General features: G+C 39.6%; 1 protein-coding gene across 3 annotated transcripts; it reads right to left on the bottom strand.

The window, feature by feature from the left end:
* Nucleotides 1-4,771: 4,771 nt before the first annotated feature.
* On the bottom strand, nt 4,772-21,306 carry LOC100698944 (NLR family CARD domain-containing protein 3). 3 transcript variants are annotated; one of them, XM_025909654.1, is made up of 12 exons: nt 20,916-21,306; nt 14,715-14,851; nt 14,500-14,613; nt 11,905-11,968; nt 11,538-11,748; nt 9,575-11,378; nt 9,275-9,448; nt 7,589-7,762; nt 6,776-6,949; nt 6,035-6,208; nt 5,534-5,580; nt 4,772-5,402 (listed from the first exon to the last, which is right to left on the bottom strand). In XM_025909654.1, exons 1-12 carry the CDS (start codon nt 20,961-20,963, stop codon nt 4,837-4,839), a joined length of 3,687 nt encoding a protein of 1,228 aa, XP_025765439.1. In that variant the 5' UTR covers nt 20,964-21,306; the 3' UTR covers nt 4,772-4,836. The 3 variants fall into 3 exon arrangements, with proteins under 3 accessions (XP_025765439.1, XP_025765443.1, XP_025765445.1); XM_025909658.1 differs by lacking the exon at nt 20,916-21,306 and adding an exon at nt 16,190-16,704; XM_025909660.1 differs by lacking the exon at nt 20,916-21,306 and adding an exon at nt 14,954-15,267.
* Nucleotides 21,307-21,701: the final 395 nt, after the last annotated feature.

The following is a 21,701-nucleotide window of genomic DNA, read 5'->3' as shown; positions in this document are numbered from 1 at the left end:
AAGTTAACTGTACAGGCTCAATACAGCTGTGAGTCAAAGGAACTGGCACGAACAGATGTTCTTAAACGATGCATGAGTGACTGTGGTTTCTGCGATGCTTGGTGTTTACGTCACCTCACTCTCAGGGTTACACCTTCTTTGCACCAGCACACCACTCACATTCTAGATTAGACTAGTTTTTAGTTAGTGGCTCAATTACAAGGGTTATCACAGATACTCAGATTCATCCTGTCACTATCAAAAATCATGCACTGGTGTCTATCTCTCAAAGAAAAGAATCAGAACACCAACTAGGAAATGGGACAGGGCATAGCTATGGCTAGGAAATGCTCTTTCTACATCACTTCTTCAATCATGAAAGACGTTATTAATGCACTAGTATTATCTCATTTGGAGTATTGTTCAATTATCTGGTTCAATTAGCTCATAAGACAGACCTTAACAGACTTCAGTTAGTCCAGAATAAGGTGGCCAGATTAGTGTTGAGATGTTCATACTATACCAGCATCGATCAAATGCATAATAAACTTTTCTGGCTTCCAGTAAAACTTAGATTTTATTACTTTGATTTTTAATAAACTACAATTTAGTAATTCCTCGAGCCAAAAGTAATTTTTTGAAAAACTCTGTTATATTCAGAGCATCTTTTAAGTGGAACAAACTGCCTTATGCAATTAGAGAACTAGCTACTATTACTAATTTTAAAAAACAAATTGAAAGCTTATTTACACAGTTTTTAATTATTGTAAATATTGTAAGAGGCCAATGTTGTGACCTGTTTTTCATTCTTGTGTACTGTGCCTCAATGTTATTGATATTTACATGCTTATATTTTTACAATTGTAAAACCTCACTGTGGATATAAGTGCTAATTATGTGGATATATTTGCATGTACTTTATTGTGTAATGTTTTATTAGATTATACTTGATGGCTTGGGCCCCAGGAAGACTAGTAACCGCTATTGTGGAAGCTAACGGGGTTCCTTATATACAAATATATGAATAACCTGGAGATTTAATACATTATTACTCAAAAACCAAGATTTAAAATAATATCTTACTGTTTTCAAAAAAACATTCATGAATAAAAGACTGTAGTATTAGTTAAATCATTAGAAGCTGCTTATCTCATAGTATAAAGCCCTTACCAGGCCTTTGTGGCACTTTTATTTAAACTGTGTTGTTTACTTGTTGTTTATTGTAGACTGCACTATTTTTACACTTCATCATGCTGCTGCAACAATTTCCCTTGGGGGATCAATAAAGTATCTATCTATCGATCTATCGATCGATCGATCATCCTAGGAGCTTGGAAAGGAACTTTTTTTTCCAAGCTCCTTAAACTACGATGACCTGGATGACTGCCAAACTTCACAGATGTCTATACGGCTCGCCAAAGGCATGTGTTAGGACCAGTGATCTTATGTCCCAAAGAGGGGCACCAGACAGGGCTGTCCACTTTGATTTAGATATTAAAGCAACTGTAAATACAGGTAAGCCTATATGCTGACAATGTACTACTTTTCCTTTGGAACTCACAAACCTCTCTTCAGAAGATAATCACATGCATAGATAAGCTCTCACCATATCAGACCACTCCATCAGCTGGAGTAAATCAACAGTTCTGCCTCTGAATTTTAAATTTCAGAACACCTCCATCACTCCTCTGCGGTAGAAGATGAACTCACAAGATGGAAAATTTTAGCTATATCACTCATGGAAGAGTTGCCACAATTAAAATGATGTTCTGCCTAAAATAAAGTACTTGATCCCTAATAAATCATATGTTTCCTGGTTTAAGTCAGCAGTCACTATCTCTGGGGGACATCACAACTATTGTAGACCCCTTAAAATGTGGCTGATTTAAAAGTTTCCAATGAGTAGTTTTTTGACTTTTTTTGCTTTAGACAGAAAAAAAGTAACAAAAAAAATGTTTACTTGGTGAGAAGCCATGAGCTAAAAGCCCATAAATGTAAATCAGATGACCTTCACTGTAGACCATCAGTCTATTGCCCTTAAACAGAAGGTAGCTTTTACTTTTGTACTAAAGCATTAATACTAAATGTTCTTGGTTTCATCATTTTGTTCAGCAAAGAGACATTCGTAGTTTTTGCACATACAGCCTCATCTCCGCACTTTCTACATTTAAACAGATTCACACTGTTCAAGACAAACAGTCGCCTGCTGTATTCCAGTAATTCCACCCTGCTTCTCCGCATTGCTGTTGCTGCTTCCACAGTGTTTTGTAACGGGTGAATTACCAGCAGTGATTTGCTCTTTTACAGTTTTGTTAATCCTGAATAAAAGACTCCCTGACAGATTAGTGCGTGTGGGCTGTTTGTCATTCAAAGCCCTTTAACGAGAAAAGTCTTTCGGTCTCTGGAAATTACAGACAGCAGAGAAGAGGTTTAGTGTTTTTCTGCCTTCTAAGAAAAACTCAACTCATGGCATGCACACATGCAGAAAGAGAGTGGGAGATTATCTGTTTATTTTAGCTAATCTTCACATTTAATGGGGACACTGTAAATGGCAAAAACAGAGGTTGCATAATCACATACTTGTTTGAAATGTGCCTTTGTGAGGATCCTTCAGCCTATTTATTCTGAGCTAGGAGCACCTGCTTTGTATCTTAGTGTGGGTATTCTACTCTTTTTGCTAGCTGCTATATAGACGTCTATAATTTAGATTTCTACAAAGCATATATTTTCCAGATACATGTATGTGTTCATTTTTAAAAAATATGGTATATTAACCAGATTTAAGATAAAAGTATCATACACATGCCAGTTCCTCCACATTCACCATGAGCATGAATATTATTTTCAAGCTTTCATTAAATTAGATGTTATAATGGAGCCAGAGTCTGCAAGCACAGTTACCGTGTTGGAGTTCGACAAACATGAAGCTAAACTGCCCAACAAAGGTAAAGTCCAGCAACTACAGGAGTCAGGCTGAAGCTGAAATTTACTAGACTGACTACTTTACCAAGAGATTTTTGTTTTTTAATTCTCAATAATGAATTAATTTAGCTGCCAGGAGAAAATATGGGATTGCATAAACAGCACACCACTAGGTTTTTGGTTATGAAATACATAAACAGTTAATGATAATGACAGATAATCAGTATCAGTAAAACTACAATTGTCTTAATTCTTTTGGAATTGTAAAAGAAACTCACAAGACTGGAAATGTACGGATACTGTAGATGGTGTGGACCCTGAAAGATTCCATGAAAATAACCTTCTTGGTGTGATGATCGATGGTAAAATAAGCTAGAAATCTCATATAAAATACATGCATAACAAAGTTTCAAAAACCATTTCATTATTTCATTGAAGCAATTCACATTCAGGACCTCATATTACTCCACATTCTCTACTGACCAGTTATTTCACCAAATTTGAATTACTGTTCAGAGGTTTCAAATGATGACAGGTTAAATGTCATCATTTACCATTTTGCAAGAAAGGGCCATGAGGATCATTCTGAGTACTGGTCACAGAGATCACACAAAAGCCTGTTCTTAAAATCAGACATACTGAAATTTACTGATCTGGCTCATTTTCAAACCACACAAATTATGTTTAAAGCCAAAAACAACGTTCTCCCTGACAATATTCTAAAACTGCTGATTTGAGGGGAGTTAAGTTTAAAACATCTGTGTCCATACAACAGTAAAAACCCAGTATCATGGCATGAAACTGTAGAGGTGGCTAATGTGTATATACATGTAAATGTGTTGTCTCTTTAAACATGTAACCGTGATTATTTTCATGTTGGATTGAAATAAAATATCTCCCTCTGCTGGTACTGCAGCTTACTGCAACTTCTGCAGCTCACGCTTAACCTGGGTGGGAAATGGACACTGTGGACCAGCGTGTCTATTACACGCTTTGCCATGATACTGGATTGGGAGTGAAGCTATGGAACAGACTTTGTGAGAAACTAGAGCGATCACTCTAGTTTTGCAATATACAGGGAACAAGGGGGGCTTTGACTGGGTGTTCTCACCCAGTATTTATCCTCTGTGTGACGTAGAAATCTCAACTTGTCATTTTCCTTTTTTGTTATTGTATTATTTTAACATATTCAAAATAAAACCACATGATATCATAACACAAGGTATGCAGAAGAGCATCTTTAAACAAACAGCACATCAAACCTGGAAGCAGATGGGCTACAGCAGCATTAGATCACACTGGGTGCCATTCCTGTTAGCTAAGAACAGGAAACCAACCAGTGGTGCAATTCATTCCAACTCGTGCCATGAACTCATTAGAAATGAACAACAGAAAATTGGAAAAAATTGTGCGACGAGTCCTTTCAAAAGACGCAAACATTCAGCTGGCACCCCATTCAAACTGGAATTTTTTAAAAAGTTACACTTTCTCAGAATTTTATGTGTTTCTTCATATTGTCTTTAATAAATATTATGTTTAAATAGTTTGCAGATTGATTTCTGTGTTCATTTACATTTTATACAAGTACTTTTTGAAAACACATCTACAAGTATACTGTTAAAAAAATATGAAAATATTAACATTTTTACAACATGGCAACAACATAACAAACACGTTTACAGCCTGGTTACAACAACTGTTTTGCTAATTTCCTCCTTTAATAAATGTATAAGAGGGTATCCAGTGCAGCCAGCAGTCAGTTTGTGCATGACAGATAAAAAGTGCTTATAGACATAGATTAAAGCACTGCATGAATATTTGTGAGTGAATGTGGCTAATAGTGAAACTCACTTTAAATGCTTAGTTAGTGTAGCTGTGTGTGATCCTGACCAGTGTGACACAGTCAACAGTCTGAGTTTATTTAACAAAAGTGAATTATTTCTGCAAAGAACACAAACGTACCGAGGAAGCCAGTGATAAGTAAGACCAAGACCAGAGTCCAAACCCAGGATACAGAGGTTCATCAACATCAAACGTGGTGTTGAAGGTGTGGAGGTGGATCAGCTCGTCAGAGGAGACTCTGTAAAAAGACAGAATGCCAGCGGGACAGTCCACATACACTGCTACTCTGCCAGAGACAGAGGAAGAAGAGGAACAGGAAGGGATGGATGTTCCTTTTGTATCATGCCAGATAGAGTAACCACCATCGGTGAACAGACTCCAGGACTGAGGATTCCCTCCAAACCAACTGTCATTTCTTTCTCCTCTCCTGCTGATTCTCTTGTAACTCACTGATATATGCACACCTCCACTCCACTCAACCTCCCAGTAACAGCGGCCAGTCAGACCATCTCTGCACAGCAGCTGATGATTCTGGTCAAATCTGTCTGGATGATCAGGATATGACTGATTTTCTTTCACGTATGTCACGTTCCTGTTGTTGTCAGACAGTTTGAGGTTTCTGTTTACTGTATCTGTGTTGACTGTGAGCTGACAGAAATCTAATGAAGACAAAAGGACATAATCTGCTCATTATTAACATTTTCATGACAACTAACGTTGGAGATCATCTTCATCCACAGTAAGTTTTGGTCATTTTAATTTTTCCTGACTCATTTTAAAACATACTTACACTTCCTCAGACCTTGTCTGAGCCACTGGACACCAGCAGGCTCCAACCTGAATGAGGAAGACTATCAGGACCAACACAGTCTTTTCACAATGCACTTTCATCCACACACTTCACTTATTTACTGCCAGTGTTGGAGTAATAACTGTGTTCTTCACGAATGCATTTTACATCAGTATGGAACACTTGTAAACAAGCTGAATACACAGGATCAAAGTATATTTGATCTGTTCTGCTTTGAATTATCATTCATTTATTTTTACTGTTATCATCACTTTACTATTTCATGAAGTACATAGAATGTCGCTCTACAAATAAAGTTCAGATGACTTGAAAACTTCAAATCCACAAATTTGTACACACTAAATCTGTTGCCTTGTTTCTTCTAATAAAGTAATGAAGCATTCATAAAGTAACTATCCAGTTAATCTACTTATGGCTCTACCTATTTAGCTTTTTTCTCCTCTTTGTCATTATCTTTGAGTGCAATACATTTTTCCATACCTGAGACTCTGTAGTCTCCAACGGGGATCTTCAAGCCCAGAAGATAGCAGCCTTTTTCCTGAGTCTCCTGGGTGATTGTAGCTCAGGTCCAGCTCTCTCAGATGAGAGGGGTTAGAAGTCAGGGCTGAGGCTAGAGAAGCACAGCCTTCCTCTGTAATCAAACAGCCTGATATCCTGAGAACACACAAAGAAATTAAGCATTTTATCCCCTTTTTTCTGTAATGCAATGACCATTACTGTTAAATTACCATTGCTATTTTCATCTGCAAGTATTCATATTTGGCAGTATGGATCTGTTCTGCCAAGTGGCATGGAGAGTGCAGCAACTGCAGGCAGGTTAAAGCTGCCTATATTATATGTCATAAATGAGTTTTGCCAACTCGATGTGTAGAAGAGAATAACCTGACCACCAGGTGATGTGGGCTAGTATTAAGACAAGCTGACCAACACTATAAAATTTCAGTTTTTACATAAATACAATATTTTAATTTATTTTAATGAAAAAGATCCATTGCTCTCAGAGAAATAGATTCATATCTAAACAATAATAAAAGCCACTGTATAGAAAGGTGCCAAGATGTGTTTTAGACTGGACTAGACTGTTGAGATGTTGAAATCAACAAAGGTACCTGAAAAATGGTACCATAGGAACAAACAGAATAGATGTGCAACTGGTGTGACACACAAAAAGATTATACTGAATTTAAAGATGACCATTTGATTAGATTAGAGAAACCTGACCTGAGAGTTTCCAGTCTACAGTGTGGATTCTTCAGTCCTATGACCAGCAATTTTACTCCTGAATCTTGCAGGTTGTTATTATTCACATCCAGCTCTCTGAGACTAGATGATTGCAAGCTGAGAACTGAGGACAGGGCTGCACAGCTTGTTTCAGAGAGGTTACAGACACTCAGTCTAAAGAGACAATAAGAGAAATAACATTTTAAGTGAAAAAAGTTATCAAGATCTTATCACATTTTTGGGGTGTTTACTTGTAATAATAAATAGCCCAATTAAATACCTTCAGTATAGTCAATACTAGTCAGTACAGACATATATTCAATTCAATTCAATTCAATTTTATTTATATAGTGCCAAATCACAACAAAAGTTGCCTCAAGGCGACTATATAGACTAGTGCTGTCAGCGTTAATCTCATTAAAATGACGTTAATGCCATAACCACAAAATAAGGCAAATCTCGGTTAGCGAGCTAGCGCGCATTGCCCTGTTCATGGGGCTGCACGGCGCTAATGCATTAACGAGCTAACCACGCTAACACGTTGACACCGTGCAGCCCCACGCATGGGGCAATCCACCCTAACTCACTAACCGAGATTTGCCGCGTTAATGCGGTTATGGCATTAACGTCATTTTAACGAGATTAACGCTGACAGCACTAATATAGACAGTACAGTCTGACATTATACAGTCATCTGGTGTTTAGCATGACTGTGATAAAATTAAATTGACTTTATTGGTGATACTGGAGTTAGTTTTGAAACAACTTATTTTCCCCTGTTTCCCCTAGAGCAGCACTGTACTGCAATCTGACCTCAGAGTTTCTAGCATGCAGGAAGGACCCTGCAAGCTACAAGACAGTTGTTCCACTCCTGAATCCTGCAGGTTGTTGTTACTCAGGTCCAACTCTCTCAGGCTGCAGGTTTGGGAGCTGAGAACTGAGGCCAGGGAGCCAACATTTTGTTCTGTTATGAAACAGCCATTCAGCCTGAAGAAAATGATGAATAGCAATATTTGTGTTAAAGTGACATGTCAGTAGTTTTTGAATAAGATGTACTCTTATCTACCCGTCTAATCTATCTAAAAGTGGCACTAACTCTTACATATCCCACATTACTATTGTTTGAAGAATAGAAAACAGGAAATTCATGAAAGTATAAAATTATCAATGAGAGACCATAACTGCGTGTGAGATAATATATGCAAAAAAAGGTAGGTATTCCCTCAGCGTGTCCTTGGTCTCCCCAGGGGCCTCCCTCTCGTGTGACATGCCTGGAACACCTCATGCAGAAGGTGCCCAGGAGGAATCTTAATTAGATGACCAAAGCACCGCAACTGTCTCTTTTCAACGTGGAGGAGTAGTGGCTCTACTCTGAAACCCTCTTGACTGAACTCCTCACCCTATCACTAAGGAAGAGGCCAGCCACCTTTAGATGAAGCTAATTTCTGCTGCTTGTATCTGTGATATCATTCTTTCTGTCAATAAACAGAGCTTGTGGTGAAAGGTGAGTATAGGGATAAACCGTTAAATTGACAGCTTTGCTGTTGTGATCAGCTCTCTCTCACAGCATCCCCATCACTCTCCGACACTGCCTTGATACCTCAGTCAATCTCTCACTCCCCTCTCTCCTCAAGGATCTCAAGCAGAGGAGTTTAAGACCCTGAAATACTTAAACTCCTCTGCTTTGGGGCAGCAACTCATCTCTGACCTGGAGTGAGCACTCCACCCTTTTTTGGCTGAGGACCATGGCCTCAGATTTGGAAGTGCTAATTCCTATTCCCGCTGTTTCACATTCGGCTGCAAATCACACCAGTGAGAGCTGGAGACCACCACCTGATGAGGCCAACAACAACAAGGAAACATCCTCTCCTAAAAGCAGAGATGAGATTCTGAGGCCACCAAAGTGGAAGCCTTCTGTCACTTGGCTACAACTAGAAATTCTGTCCATAAAAATTATGAATGTATTCAGTGACAAAGGGCTGAGTCAGACACCCACTGAGAATAAGTTCGACTTACTGCCAAAAGATCAGACCAAGCTCCAAGTTTTTGCTTCAGCTACCGCCTATTCCACATTCTGCTTGGACTGCCAGTACCTATCAGCTGCTTCCAAAGTCCCACAGACTAAAAAGGAAGGAGCTGGAGGGAGAGCATTTGGTGGTCGGGCCTTAGCCCATGGGGCCTGGCTGGGTGCAGCCCAAAGAAGAGATATGGGCTTCCTGTCCTGTAAGCCCACCACCCACAGGAAGTGCCAAAGAGGTCAGGTGAAATGGGTGTTGGGCGGTAGAACTTTTCAGTCAAGCATCTAAATCATTCAGTTTAAGTGTTTCAATCATTTCCATAGCCACAGGTGTATAAAATTAAGCATCTAAGCATGTAGACTGGTACAACAAACATTTGTCCAATCCAGATGCAAAATTTCCTCACTACTAAAAATTCCACAGTCAACTGCAAAACGGGATTTGCTTTCTTTTAAGTAAGGCAGAACTATATCCATCTGACCTGAGATTGTCCAGTATACACTGTGGACTCCCAAGTCCAGCAGATAATAGCTTCAATCCTGAATCCTGAAGGTTGTTGTTACTCAGGTCCAGTTCTCTCAGTCTAGAGGACTCAGAAGTAAAAACTGAAGACAAGGCCTCAAAACTTCTCTTTGCAAGAGTGCAGAAAGTCAATCTAGGAAAAAAGAAAGGAAAGATTTATTTAGCCTTATTTTCTGTTTCACAGAGAAGACTCTATTCACTAATTTCAAATATCTATGCACTTTGTTTTCAATACATGTGTACCTTTCTGTGTACTTACACGGCTTTTCTTGAGGCTTTGACCACAGGCAACAGCCTTAGGAGAGCCTCCTCTGAAGCAGAGTATTTCTTCAGGTCAAACACATCCAGATCATTTTCTGATGACAGTAAGATGAAGGCCAGAGCTGACCACTGAGCTGGAGACAGTTTATCTATAGGGAGACTTCCTGATCTCAGAGACTGTTGGATCTCCTCCACTAGAGAACGATCGTTCAGTTCATTGAGACAGTGGAAGAGATTGATGTTTTTCTCTGCAGACAGATTCTCACCAATTTTCTTCTTAATGTGCTGGATTGTTTCCTGATTGCTTTCAAAATGTCTTTGTGTGTCTGTCAGCAAGCCTCGAAGGAGACCCTGATTGGTCTGAGTTGAAAGACCCAGGAGGAATCGGAGGAGCAAGTCCAGGTGTCCATTTGGACTTTCCAAGGCCTTGTCAATAGCACTCTGGTGGAGATATTTTAAATAATTTCTTTCTTTAAACAGTTTAGACAATAAAGGCATTTTTAGCTGATCTTCCAGCAGATTAATACCAGAGTTGATGAAGGTCAGATGGACATGAAGAGCAGCCAGAAACTCCTGAACACTCAGATGGATGAAGCAGAACACCCTGTCCTGGTACAGTCCGCTCTCCTCTTTAAAGATCTGTGTGAACACTCCTGAGTACACCGAGGCTGCTCTGATATCGATGCCACACTCCATCAGGTCTGATTCATAAAAGATCAGGTTTCCTTTCTGTAACTGGTCAAAAGCCAGTTTTCCCAGAGATTCAATCATCTTCTTGCTCTCTGAATTCCAGTGTGGATCTGTTTCAGCATCACCATGATACTTGATCTTCCTTACTTTAGACTGAACCACCAGGAAATGGATGTAGATCTCAGTCAGAGTCTTTGGTAGCTCTGCTCCCTCTCTAGTCTTCCGTACATCATCCAGAACTGTAGCAGTGATCCAACAGAAGACTGGGATGTGGCACATGATGTGTAGGCTCCGTGATGACTTGATGTGGGAAACAATGCTTGTGGCCTGGTCTTCATTTTTGAATCTCTTCCTGAAGTACTCCTCTTTCTGTTCATCGGTGAACCCTCTGACTTCTGTCACCATGTCAACAAACTCAGGAGGAATCTGACTGGCTGCTGCAGGCCGTGTGGTTATCCAGAGGTGAGCATAGGGAAGCAGATTACCCCTGATGAGGTTTATTAGCAACACATCCACTGAGGCAAATTGTGTAGCGTCAGTCAGGATCTCAGTGTTGTGAAAGTCCAGAGAAAATCGACACTCGTCCAGACCGTCAAAGATGAACATGACCCGAAACTCATCAAAGCTGCAGATTCCTGCTTTTTTTATGTCAGTAAAGAAGTGATGAACAAGTTCCACCAAGCTGAAGTTTTTCTCTTTCAGTACATTCAGCTCTCTGAAAGTAAATGGAAATGTAAACTGGATGTCCTGGTTGCTTATGTTTTCAGCCCAGTCCAGAGTGAACTTCTGAGTTAAGACTGTTTTCCCAATGCCGGCCACTCCCTTTGTGAGCACTGTTCTGATCACTTCCTTTTTTCCAGGTAAACCTTTAAAAATGTCTTCTCGTTTGATTGTTGTTTCTGGCCTGTCTACTTTCCTGGATGATGTTTCAAGCTGTCTGACTTCATGTTCATTATTGACCTCTGTAGTATCCCCATCTGTGATGTTGAGTTCAGTGTAGATCTGATTCAGATGGGTAGGGTTTCTTGCTTTAGAAATGCCCTCAAGGACACACTGAAATTTCATCTTCAGACTGTATTTAAATTTATGCTGACAAACTGCAGCATGGCATTCTGAAAGAACACACACAAACCAGGATTTTTAAAAGTACAAAGGTACATCAAACCTACCACCAATTATGCATTCTCCTAAAGCATGAGTATTTGAATCTATCAGTGGATCAGCCATTTAGTCTTCATTCAGTGGGGTAAATCTTTGGAAGGTTGTCTTACTGTTCTGTAGACAGTCAGCCAGCTTCCCCCGGTTCATTTTTCTTAGGAAGTGCAGTGCGATCTTCAGAAATGACTCTTTCTGCTGTTTATCGTCACACCCCAAAAACCTGTCATCCTCAAACTCATTGCCTTCTGAGTTATCTGGACTCACACTCTTCTGCAGGTTTTTCAATTCATTTTTCACAAAAGAGATAATATTGTCCTCCAGTTGCTGTAATAGAACGCAAGTGAAGAATACAATTAGACTAATGAAGCCACACATCAGTTCTATGGTGGCCAGACTGGCAAACCACAGGTTTGCAAAATATAGCATGGGTATGTCTGTGAACTGACCATATTTAAAATATTAGTTTTAACATGGACAAACCCTAAATATGGAGTCCAGGTCAAACTGATGACTTTGATCCTCTGAGTTCTCCCAGTCCTCAATCCTGTGGATGAACCATAAAATAATTAGCTTATATTATCTCTCATTAAATAGCATAAATAGCAATAAATGCTTAAAAAAAAAGTAAACCTATATCCTTGTTCTGATAACGGTTTACTTTTCCAGGTCGCACATCTACAGAGTCCAGGTTCTACAAAGATGTGCCTGCCAACATTATTTAGCACTATAACTTATTAGAGTCGCCCTAAACTCAGAACATCCATCCCCCTTTCAGGGTAAAAACAAGGTGCTATAGCAACTTTCAAAGAAGCACAATGAACTGTTTAAGAACTTCACTACAAAACACAATTGCTACAGTTAATCATGTTTTCTGTGCAGCAGGGAAACAAAAGGACAAGCATTACAAATGATATATTTTTAAAAAGATTTACGATGCTCCTACAACATGTACAGGGAGTGCAGAATTATTAGGCAAATGAGTATTTTGTCCACATCATCCTCTTCATGCATGTTGTCTTACTCCAAGCTGTATAGGCTCGAAAGCCTACTACCAATTAAGCATATTAGGTGATGTGCATCTCTGTAATGAAAAGGGGTGTGGTCTAATGACATCGACACCCTATATCAGGTGTGCATAATTATTAGGCAACTTCCTTTCCTTTGGCAAAATGGGTCAAAAGAAGGACTTGACAGGCTCAGAAAAGTCAAAAATAGTGAGATATCTTGCAGAGGGATGCAGCAGTCTTAAAATTGCAAAGCTTCTGAAGCGTGATCATCGAACAATCAAGCGTTTCATTCAAAATAGTCAACAGGGTCGCAAGAAGCGTGTGGAAAAACCAAGGCGCAAAATAACTGCCCATGAACTGAGAAAAGTCAAGCGTGCAGCTGCCAAGATGCCACTTGCCACCAGTTTGGCCATATTTCAGAGCTGCAACATCACTGGAGTGCCCAAAAGCACAAGGTGTGCAATACTCAGAGACATGGCCAAGGTAAGAAAGGCTGAAAGACGACCATCACTGAACAAGACGCGCAAGCTGAAATGTCAAGACTGGGCCAAGAAATATCTCAAGACTGATTTTTCTAAGGTTTTATGGACTGATGAAATGAGAGTGAGTCTTGATGGGCCAGATGGATGGGCCCGTGGCTGGATTGGTAAAGGGCAGAGAGCTCCAGTCCGACTCAGATGCCAGCAAGGTGGAGGTGGAGTACTGGTTTGGGCTGGTATCATCAAAGATGAGCTTGTGGGGCCTTTTCGGGTTGAGGATGGAGTCAAGCTCAACTCCCAGTCCTACTGCCAGTTTCTGGAAGACACCTTCTTCAAGCAGTGGTACAGGAAGAAGTCTGCATCCTTCAAGAAAAACATGATTTTCATGCAGGACAATGCTCCATCACACGCGTCCAAGTACTCCACAGCGTGGCTGGCAAGAAAGGGTATAAAAGAAGAAAAACTAATGACATGGCCTCCTTGTTCACCTGATCTGAACCCCATTGAGAACCTGTGGTCCATCATCAAATGTGAGATTTACAAGGAGGGAAAACAGTACACCTCTCTGAACAGTGTCTGGGAGGCTGTGGTTGCTGCTGCACGCAATGTTGATGGTGAACAGATCAAAACACTGACAGGATCCATGGATGGCAGGCTTTTGAGTGTCCTTGCAAAGAAAGGTGGCTATATTGGTCGCTGATTTGTTTTTGTTTTGTTTTTGAATGTCAGAAATGTATATTTGTGAATGTGGAGATGTTATATTGGTTTCACTGGTAAAAATAAGTAATTGAAATGGGTATATATTTGTTTTTTGTTAAGTTGCCTAATAATTATGCACAGTAATAGTCACCTGCACACACAGATATCCCCCTAAAATAGCTAAAACTGAAAACAAACTAAAAACTACTTCCAAAAACATTCAGCTTTGATATTAATGAGTTTTTTGGGTTCATTGAGAACATGGTTGTTGTTCAATAATAAAATTATTCCTCAAAAATACAACTTGCCTAATAATTCTGCACTCCCTGTAGATATCTACCTGCAAAGATCTGCATAGCATCAAATCAATGAATCCGGACCAAGCTTGACATTATGCTGTCCCACCTAATCCTTGAACCACTAGAAATGCCTAATGATTTTAACACATGTTAATTTGTTATCATCCTCTATAGGTGCAATAACTGCTCCTGGTTCTACACAGTTTGTCTATCCTTGTACTGTAAGCAGGGAGAAATAGCAAATGATGACCAAACCAGTTTAATTGGTGGAAAGATTAAGACAATGTCCTTATATCATCATCTCCCTGAGACATTACGACTCCAAAAAGTTTGAGTTTTAAACTGTGAGGGAAGAAGTATAGATCAAGGAGGCTCATGAGAGAGAAATTAGATTTAAAAAAGTTTGTATCTTTCACTAAAACATACACTGTGCATGAAGCTGTCTGACAGCAGGAAATATGGATTCCTAATATCAGTGTGTGTGTCTGTTCGTTGTGTACATTAGCAAAGCTCTCCTGCCCTGTCACCAGATGTAAGAACCATAACACCACAATTCAAAGACACATCAGAGACATTTTACTGACAGCTTACTTCAGCTCATCAGGATCTTGCTTTTTAAACCTATAAATCATGCTTTTTGACTTGTTGCTGTTGAAGGAGACACAGCTGGGTGAAAATCCAGAAGATTGTAGTCTGTGATCAATCCTGAAATGAAAAAGCAATGATAAATGTTAATAAATGACATTCTGTAAATATTTTTTTTACATAAAAAAACTATTGTGTCTAAAATTCCTCTCCAAATTTACCTTCCATCAGCACATTTTTTTAAATGAGACTCCATTGGCTGGTCAGTTTTCATGGACACAGAATTTAGTTTATTTCCAGTTTCAGGTCCAGCAGGTCCATTAGAGTGTGGCATGTGCTGCTGCTGCTGCTGCTCGGGCTTCAATACAAAGGACACACAGAGCAGTGATTGTGAATGATAATCAGGTGCTGAGCTCTGATACAGAGAAGAGTCGTGGATAGTTAGAGATTGTCATTTCACCTCGAGCTTTGTTTTTTGGTCTACATAGACTAGTTTTAGAGGGATGGACTTCCTCCTCTCTGTCCTCACACCAAGTCATACCCAAGCCTAGACCTTCAGACAAACATCAAGCTGGGGGGAGAGTCACATTACCTCTGACTTGATTAAAGCTATCAAGCACTGCAGCAGCTTATTGACCTCAGCACTGAGAACATGCAGGTGAAAGTTTTCACAGCAGAGTAAAGAAACTGTAAGCACTTTGAGGTGCAGTGTCACAGAGAAGTCAAAGAGTACAAATCCCCCCAAAGGGGAAGGGCTATACTAAAACTTTTTTTTATTACAACACAATAGAATAGAATAGAATAGAATAGAATAGCCCTTTATTGTCATTGTACATATACAACAAAATTGTGGATGCTCCATACAAACTGTGACAGAACGAAATATAAATAGTAAGACAGGAGGAATAAATAACATTAGAGAACAGGTTGCAAAGTGCTTGGATTCAGTGCAAAGAAAAGACTTCTATCATCGCAATATAATTTAAAATGATATCCTAAAACTGTGGATGCTCGGCTACTGACAAACAGTGTCAGCTTAGGGAAGGAAAGGCAGTTGCAGTTTGTGTTTGGTCTTCTTTCATATGTATTAGTAAGAGGTTTTCTTTAAGTGGACAAAATAGGGTGATGAGAATAATTAAAAGAATGATAAAATTGTGATTTATTTATATTTGTGTTGGGCAATTTACTCTAAATATACATAATTCTAAAACTTTGGCTTTGTCTTGTTACTATTCACTGAATCCTCATCCTGTTTAGAGCTGTGTCCCATTTATTCTGGTCCTCTGAGTTATAGGTAGGGGAAGATTAGTTGCCGGTTACAAAACACATACAGTAAACTGAAACTGACAAGCAGCCAAATTAGTTTTCACAGTGATACAATGGGTTTGCAGTATTTCTGTTTTTTAGACACATTTCTACACAGACAGCAATAAAGTCTCTGTAGCTCTGTAACGTCTCAAATACCTTCATGTGTCTTGTACAGGTCTGTTACATAACATAATGAAACGTCTGTCAATGGAGCTGATAATGTGATTCAGATCTTTTATTATTAAACTTTTTCTTGAGTGACTCAAATATTATGTTACACCTGCAACAATAACACATTCACCCTGAGTTGTTTTCCTGAGAACATAATCAAACTGCTAATGTTTAACAGTAGGCTAATACCATTGCAACCGATCAGTGATCTACTCACTGGACTTTCAGCCACAAAATCCATCAGTGTGCAGCTCTCTGGTGTCCCGAGCACTTCTGTATACAACAGCTGTCTTGCTCTGTAAACCTTTATAGGATAAAGTGAAGGAACACTGCTTCCTCTCTACATGCTTGCATGTTTCTCCACACCTTCGTTACATCACTGTGACCGGTTTGACAGGTTAGACTGTTTGAGCTGTGTTCAAAGAATCAGATATTATAATGAGAAATGACTTGTGCTTCTCAGAAACACTTATTAGTAAATATTATATCTCTACTTGGCTTTTGAATATTTGCTCTTATATTTGTCCTTTATACATGAAAAAATCTGTGAAATACTTGTGCAGTAGTAGGACTGCGGGGATAAATGTTGCTATCAGTGCAGTGTTCCAGAACACAGGCAGTTACTAAAGCAGAGCTGGACAGAGCTGTAGAAGGTCCTTAACCCAGTAGCGGTTTTAGATACGGGCGACACGGGCGGTTGCCCGGGGCGGCATCGTGGTGGGGGGCGGCATCACGGGCATCGGCAAAAAAAAAAAAAAAAAAAAAAAATTCCTCATACTCATGCTGCGCGACGTCATGCCAGCGCATATTGGGAATGGCATAGGCACCGATCGGTTTTCTATCGCCCATTTGCGGAGAGTAAGGGCGCCCTCCGTTTGCGAGGTGCGCCTGCTGCTTGCGGCACAGGGAGGAGAGGGCGGGGCGGCGGGGGATTCTCTGGCTGGCTGGAGCAGCATCTAATAACCAACTCGCAAAATAAAACAAAATAAAAACAAACCAATAAACACGAAAACAGCAGACATTATGATACAGACTTATAATTTGCACCGATATTTTTCCTCGGTGCGCCTGCTCGCTGCTGAATTCAAAGTAAACTTTATTGTCATCTCCGCTATACAGTCCAATATATAGAGAGACGAGACGACGAGGCTCCATTTGCAGCAGTGCAAGTAAACAAACAATAAATATAAGAAGAGTAAGAAAATAAATATACACTTTAGAACTCGGGGTAAAGGGATCACTAACAATTTAAAATTTATATTTTATATTTTGATGATTTAATGTCTTACACACAACCCGTGGAAAGGGGAGGGGGAGCCCTGCTGCTTCCAAATAGAACACATTTCATTCATAATGTTGTAAATCCAAGCCCATTATGTATTCATGATTTGAATCCTGGATTCAAAGCCATCAGGTCCTCAGTTTAGAAAAAAAGAGAAAAGAGGAGGAGGAGAAACGAGCAAAAGATACAGGTAAGCAGATGTGTCATTGGATAATGCCAGGTCATGTATCCTGAAACAATCAGAATCATACGTTATTAATCCCTGAGGAAGTTATGTGGGTTACAGTTGCTCCAAGAAGAAATGGTAAAAATAGTAACAGTAACAGACTAAACTCCAAACAATTCATTATGTTACAGATTTAAATATTAATTAGTCATTGTCAATTGTTGATTTGTCCTGTTCTCATTGTATGACGAATTATGATGGCTGTTTGGTAGCCGTTTGCATACTATGCATACTCTCTCTCTCTTCATATGTGTGTGTGTGTGTGTGTTTCTCTTGTGAAATTCAGTATGGTTCTGACAAAAGTTCTATGTTAATGTACAATCCTGTGTGTGTGTGTGTGTGTGTGTGTGGAGGGAGTCTTCGCCCAGGGTGCCAAACAGGCTAGGACCGCCACTGCCTTAACCCATCAGCTTTATCTACTTCTTTATGCAAGGAGCACTTCCAGCACTACAAAATGACCTGCAGCAGGCCTCAGGTGTGAATGTCTCTGAACAAACAAGCACGACCACCTCGGTGGTGGATCAGTGATGGTCTTTGGAAACATATGCAGGCGAGGCAATGGCACCCCGACTGTCATGATGTGTCAGGAGGACTAACAATCACACGTTCAACTACAAAAACACTGGAAATTAATCATATTCATTAGTGGTGCAATGGATCACGGTTGATCCGTAATCCGAACCGATCCCACTCCACGGTTCGGCATGCACGTGATCCGAAGATTCGAAAAAGAAGGGAAAAAAAAGTATGTGTGTGGTGTGCGTGGTGGGTCTGTCAAGCAATAGTTATGGCCAGCGCTAGCGGTCCAAGTGGAGGAGCAGAGGAGTTTGCGGTATTTAAGCAGCCCTTTGCTGCCCAATCCGACCGGGCTAAAGCTATTACAAAAGCTATTGGGGTGTTTAGCTACAGGCGAGAGGCCGTGTTCCGTTGTGCAAAACAAGGGGTTTAAACTATGATGAACGTGCTTGAGCCCCGCTATGATATCCCGTTGCACGTCCACTTTAGTGGCAAGATCGTTCCAAGCATGTATGAGCAGGAAAAGTTTAAAGTTATGGCTGAACTGTCCCAGGCATCTTCTGTTGCTCTAACTACAAATGGGTGGAGCTCCAAGGACAGGGAAAGCTACGTGAACGTGACCGCTCATTATATCACAACGGAGTGCGATATAATGAGCAGTGTGTATTATTGTAGGGTCTACCTTACAATATAAAGCGCCTTGAGGCGACTGTTGTTGTGATTTGACGCTTTATAAATAAAATTGAATTGAATTGAGTGGTAGTCTTGATGCATTCTCAATCATCCAGGAAAGTAAATCTCCAAAAGTTGAATCTGTTCATCTGGACGTAGCGTTTTGAGGGAGAAACGTTTCGTCACTCATCCAAGTGACTTCTTCAGTCTCAGCTGACTGCAGGTTTCCCCAAATCTTATAAACACTACATTTGCATAATGACTGAAACCAGCCCACTGGAGGAACAATGGGCTGTGAGGTCAGTTCCTTAATCATAATTATGCAAATTGAGTGGTAGATACAAAGCCCTATATTGTACCATAATTTGTTTTTATATAATTGCGTTAATGAGTCTTGAGTTTAATGTTTTTAACAGGCAAAAAATACTTCAATAAGTTAATGTTAAATTTTTTTCTTTTTTTGCTGATCCGAAAATTGATCCGATCCGTGACTTAAAACCGTGATCCGATCCGAACCGTGAGATTTTTGATCCGTTGCACCACTAATATTCATATAAGCTTTGAGACAAGACTGAGGATTAAGATGAAGCAGTGTGCAATGTTGGTGATGACAGAAATCTAATGAATTCATAGGTAACTGTCACCTGAACACATTATAACCAAGTGATGGGGCTAGACAGCATGGCTACTTTAATGATTTCCGCTAAGACAAGACAATAACTACAAGCTCTAACTTGACTGCTGTGAAATCCCCTAAAAGGTTCATGAAAAAGAAACTATGCAGGAAGGTGGATCCCTGGATCAGTATCAGTCTGCAAGAAATCACACCACAGCTCATTTCAACATGAATGTCCCTTAAACTACAGCCTGGAGAAAGTCCCCGCTGCATTTCCCTGATCGGATCTTATCTATTTTAGTTAATACAACACAGTTACACAGCTCACTGCTGAAACCAGTTCAGTTCAGATGAAGGTGAACCCAGTTTAATGAAGATGCCATAAAAATACTAGTAACTGGAATTTTGATATTGAAAATGAAAATTATCTTAACATTTTCTCCACCTTTGTGTACAGTGTACAGTTTTAAAGTATTCAGTAACTACAGTTAAATTTAAATGAAACAGATTGTTATTATTATCATTAATTATATTATTATTATCATTATTATTATTTATTATTATTATTATTATTATTATTATTATTATTATTATTATTGTTGGTCAGGGAAAGTATGAGTGGACTACTAATCTACATGGAAGCAATACCTGTCCATCCATGGCACAGTTTTTGCTGCCATGCCAGTTTTTACCACAGAGCTAAAAGAGCTAAAGTCACTATTTCAACCATGCTTGCTGCGGGGGGCAAAATGTACAAACAACAGAAAGTTTCATCCTCTGAAGCGCAGTTTAAAGCCGAGTTTAACAGCACGCTGCAGCCACGGTCACTATCACAAACTCACTATACACCAGCCTAAGAACACAACAAAGCACAGAGCGGGACACTGACACACAAAACAACGACGTGATCATTTAATGCGAGCCCATAAGAATATAGTTGATGGTGATGATGACGACGGTGATAACCTGACGGAGATATAAAATAAACACATATACACCGATAGCTGCATATACATACGTGCTCTAAAATTTAATAAACACATCAAGTCCGAAATGGAGTAGAAAGAAGTACGAACATACTTATAATCCATAGCCTATACTAGTTAAGCATCAAGCAAAAGCATCAGGAAACGTCAAACAGTGAAAGTAAACATGACCAATAATGATACAAACAGGCTGAGCGTGTGCCTGTTTTTGATGCGTGCTTCTGATGGTGCCCTCAGCTTATTCCTGCTTTTACGGAATAAAACGATCTGTTACTCGAGGGTCAGTCCGCCTCTGCATGGGTAAAGAATCTAAGATGAGCTTCTTGTAATCAGTCTTCAGGAAGTTTAAACATGGCAGACAGATACGTCATCATCATATTATTAACAGCGTTTCTCTTTTGCCAAGTCCTCATCAATTATTCTTCACAAATTTCTTTGATCAAAGAAAAAGCCATCGCGAGAGGACACGTGAAGTCATTTTTGGACGAATTCCAGCCCGTAGCTGATGTGTCGAATAAACAGAAGTTCTGACTCCGTTACTTGAACATAACTTGATGATAAGTAACTTGAACACAAGTTACTAGTGTAAGTAACCGAACCACTGGTGTTGTCAACGAGCAAAGCATTCAAATCTGCACCCATTACCTTCAAATTGAGGTTTCTCACGGAGAACATCATCTGCTCCGCTGCCATTCTCACAATGAAACTGAAACTCACATAAAACAGTGAGGCGTTTGAGGAACGTCAGAAAAAGCCAGTCGCTGTTTAAAAGATAAAAGACAAATTTACAGGTTTACAGAAACTGTTTCCACTTTCTCAGAAAATGCAGCAACTGGTTATTTCTTGAACTCTGACAGTATTATTCAACACATGTCTATACTCAGTATTTCTAATATAAACATCACTATGAAAGCAGTCTGACTTCATGTGTAACGTTACAGGATATATTCGTATTCTTTGAGCTGCAGCCTTAATAAAGAACTTGTTCAAGTTTCTATATAAAAATTAAGTTGCTTCCCACATGGACATGAAAGTGGTTTATTGTTTTTCTGTTTGGCATTTCTATATTTTATCATGTCCGGTAAATCATTTTGCCCTGTATCTGTTTGCTTTTAGAGTTTATCTGCTTTATGTTTGTGCTAATTATTTTTACAGTGTACATTCATTTTGACTGCCAGGCTGTGAGCATTGTGTGACGTGCTGAGTGCAGTAAATACCAATCAGCCAATCTGATAAGACCATCCATCCATCCCTCTTCAATATGACTGAAATCATAGTTTCATTATTGATTAATATTGTTGCTAAAGTATGTAAATGCAGTAAATGTAAGTACAGCTGAAGCACACAAGTGAGGTCAGTCTGACGGGCTCTTCACAGTCAACTCAACACTTAGTTATTAATTTCTACTCTGCAACCAAAATAAAAACTTAC

Source organism: Oreochromis niloticus, linkage group LG2 (genome assembly GCF_001858045.2).
Source record: "Oreochromis niloticus isolate F11D_XX linkage group LG2, O_niloticus_UMD_NMBU, whole genome shotgun sequence".
NCBI classification, from domain to species: domain Eukaryota; kingdom Metazoa; phylum Chordata; class Actinopteri; order Cichliformes; family Cichlidae; genus Oreochromis; species Oreochromis niloticus.
The sequence above is the reverse complement of the archived record's forward strand: the minus strand, read 5'-3'. Positions and strand labels throughout refer to the sequence as shown.

What these genes read in the sequence shown, in the direction of transcription:
- LOC100698944 (XM_025909654.1), bottom strand. Translation starts at nt 20,963, where the DNA reads ATGGCAGCGGAGCAGATGATGTTCTCCGTGAGAAACCTCAATTTGAAG. An exon ending in ACCTGGACTCCATATTTAGG is followed by an intron (nt 11,749 to 11,904) that starts GTTTGTCCATGT and finishes GTTCTATTACAG; the next exon opens with CAACTGGAGGACAATATTAT. An exon ending in TGTAGACTGGAAACTCTCAG is followed by an intron (nt 6,209 to 6,775) that starts GTCAGGTTTCTC and finishes GTGTGTTCTCAG; the next exon opens with GATATCAGGCTGTTTGATTA.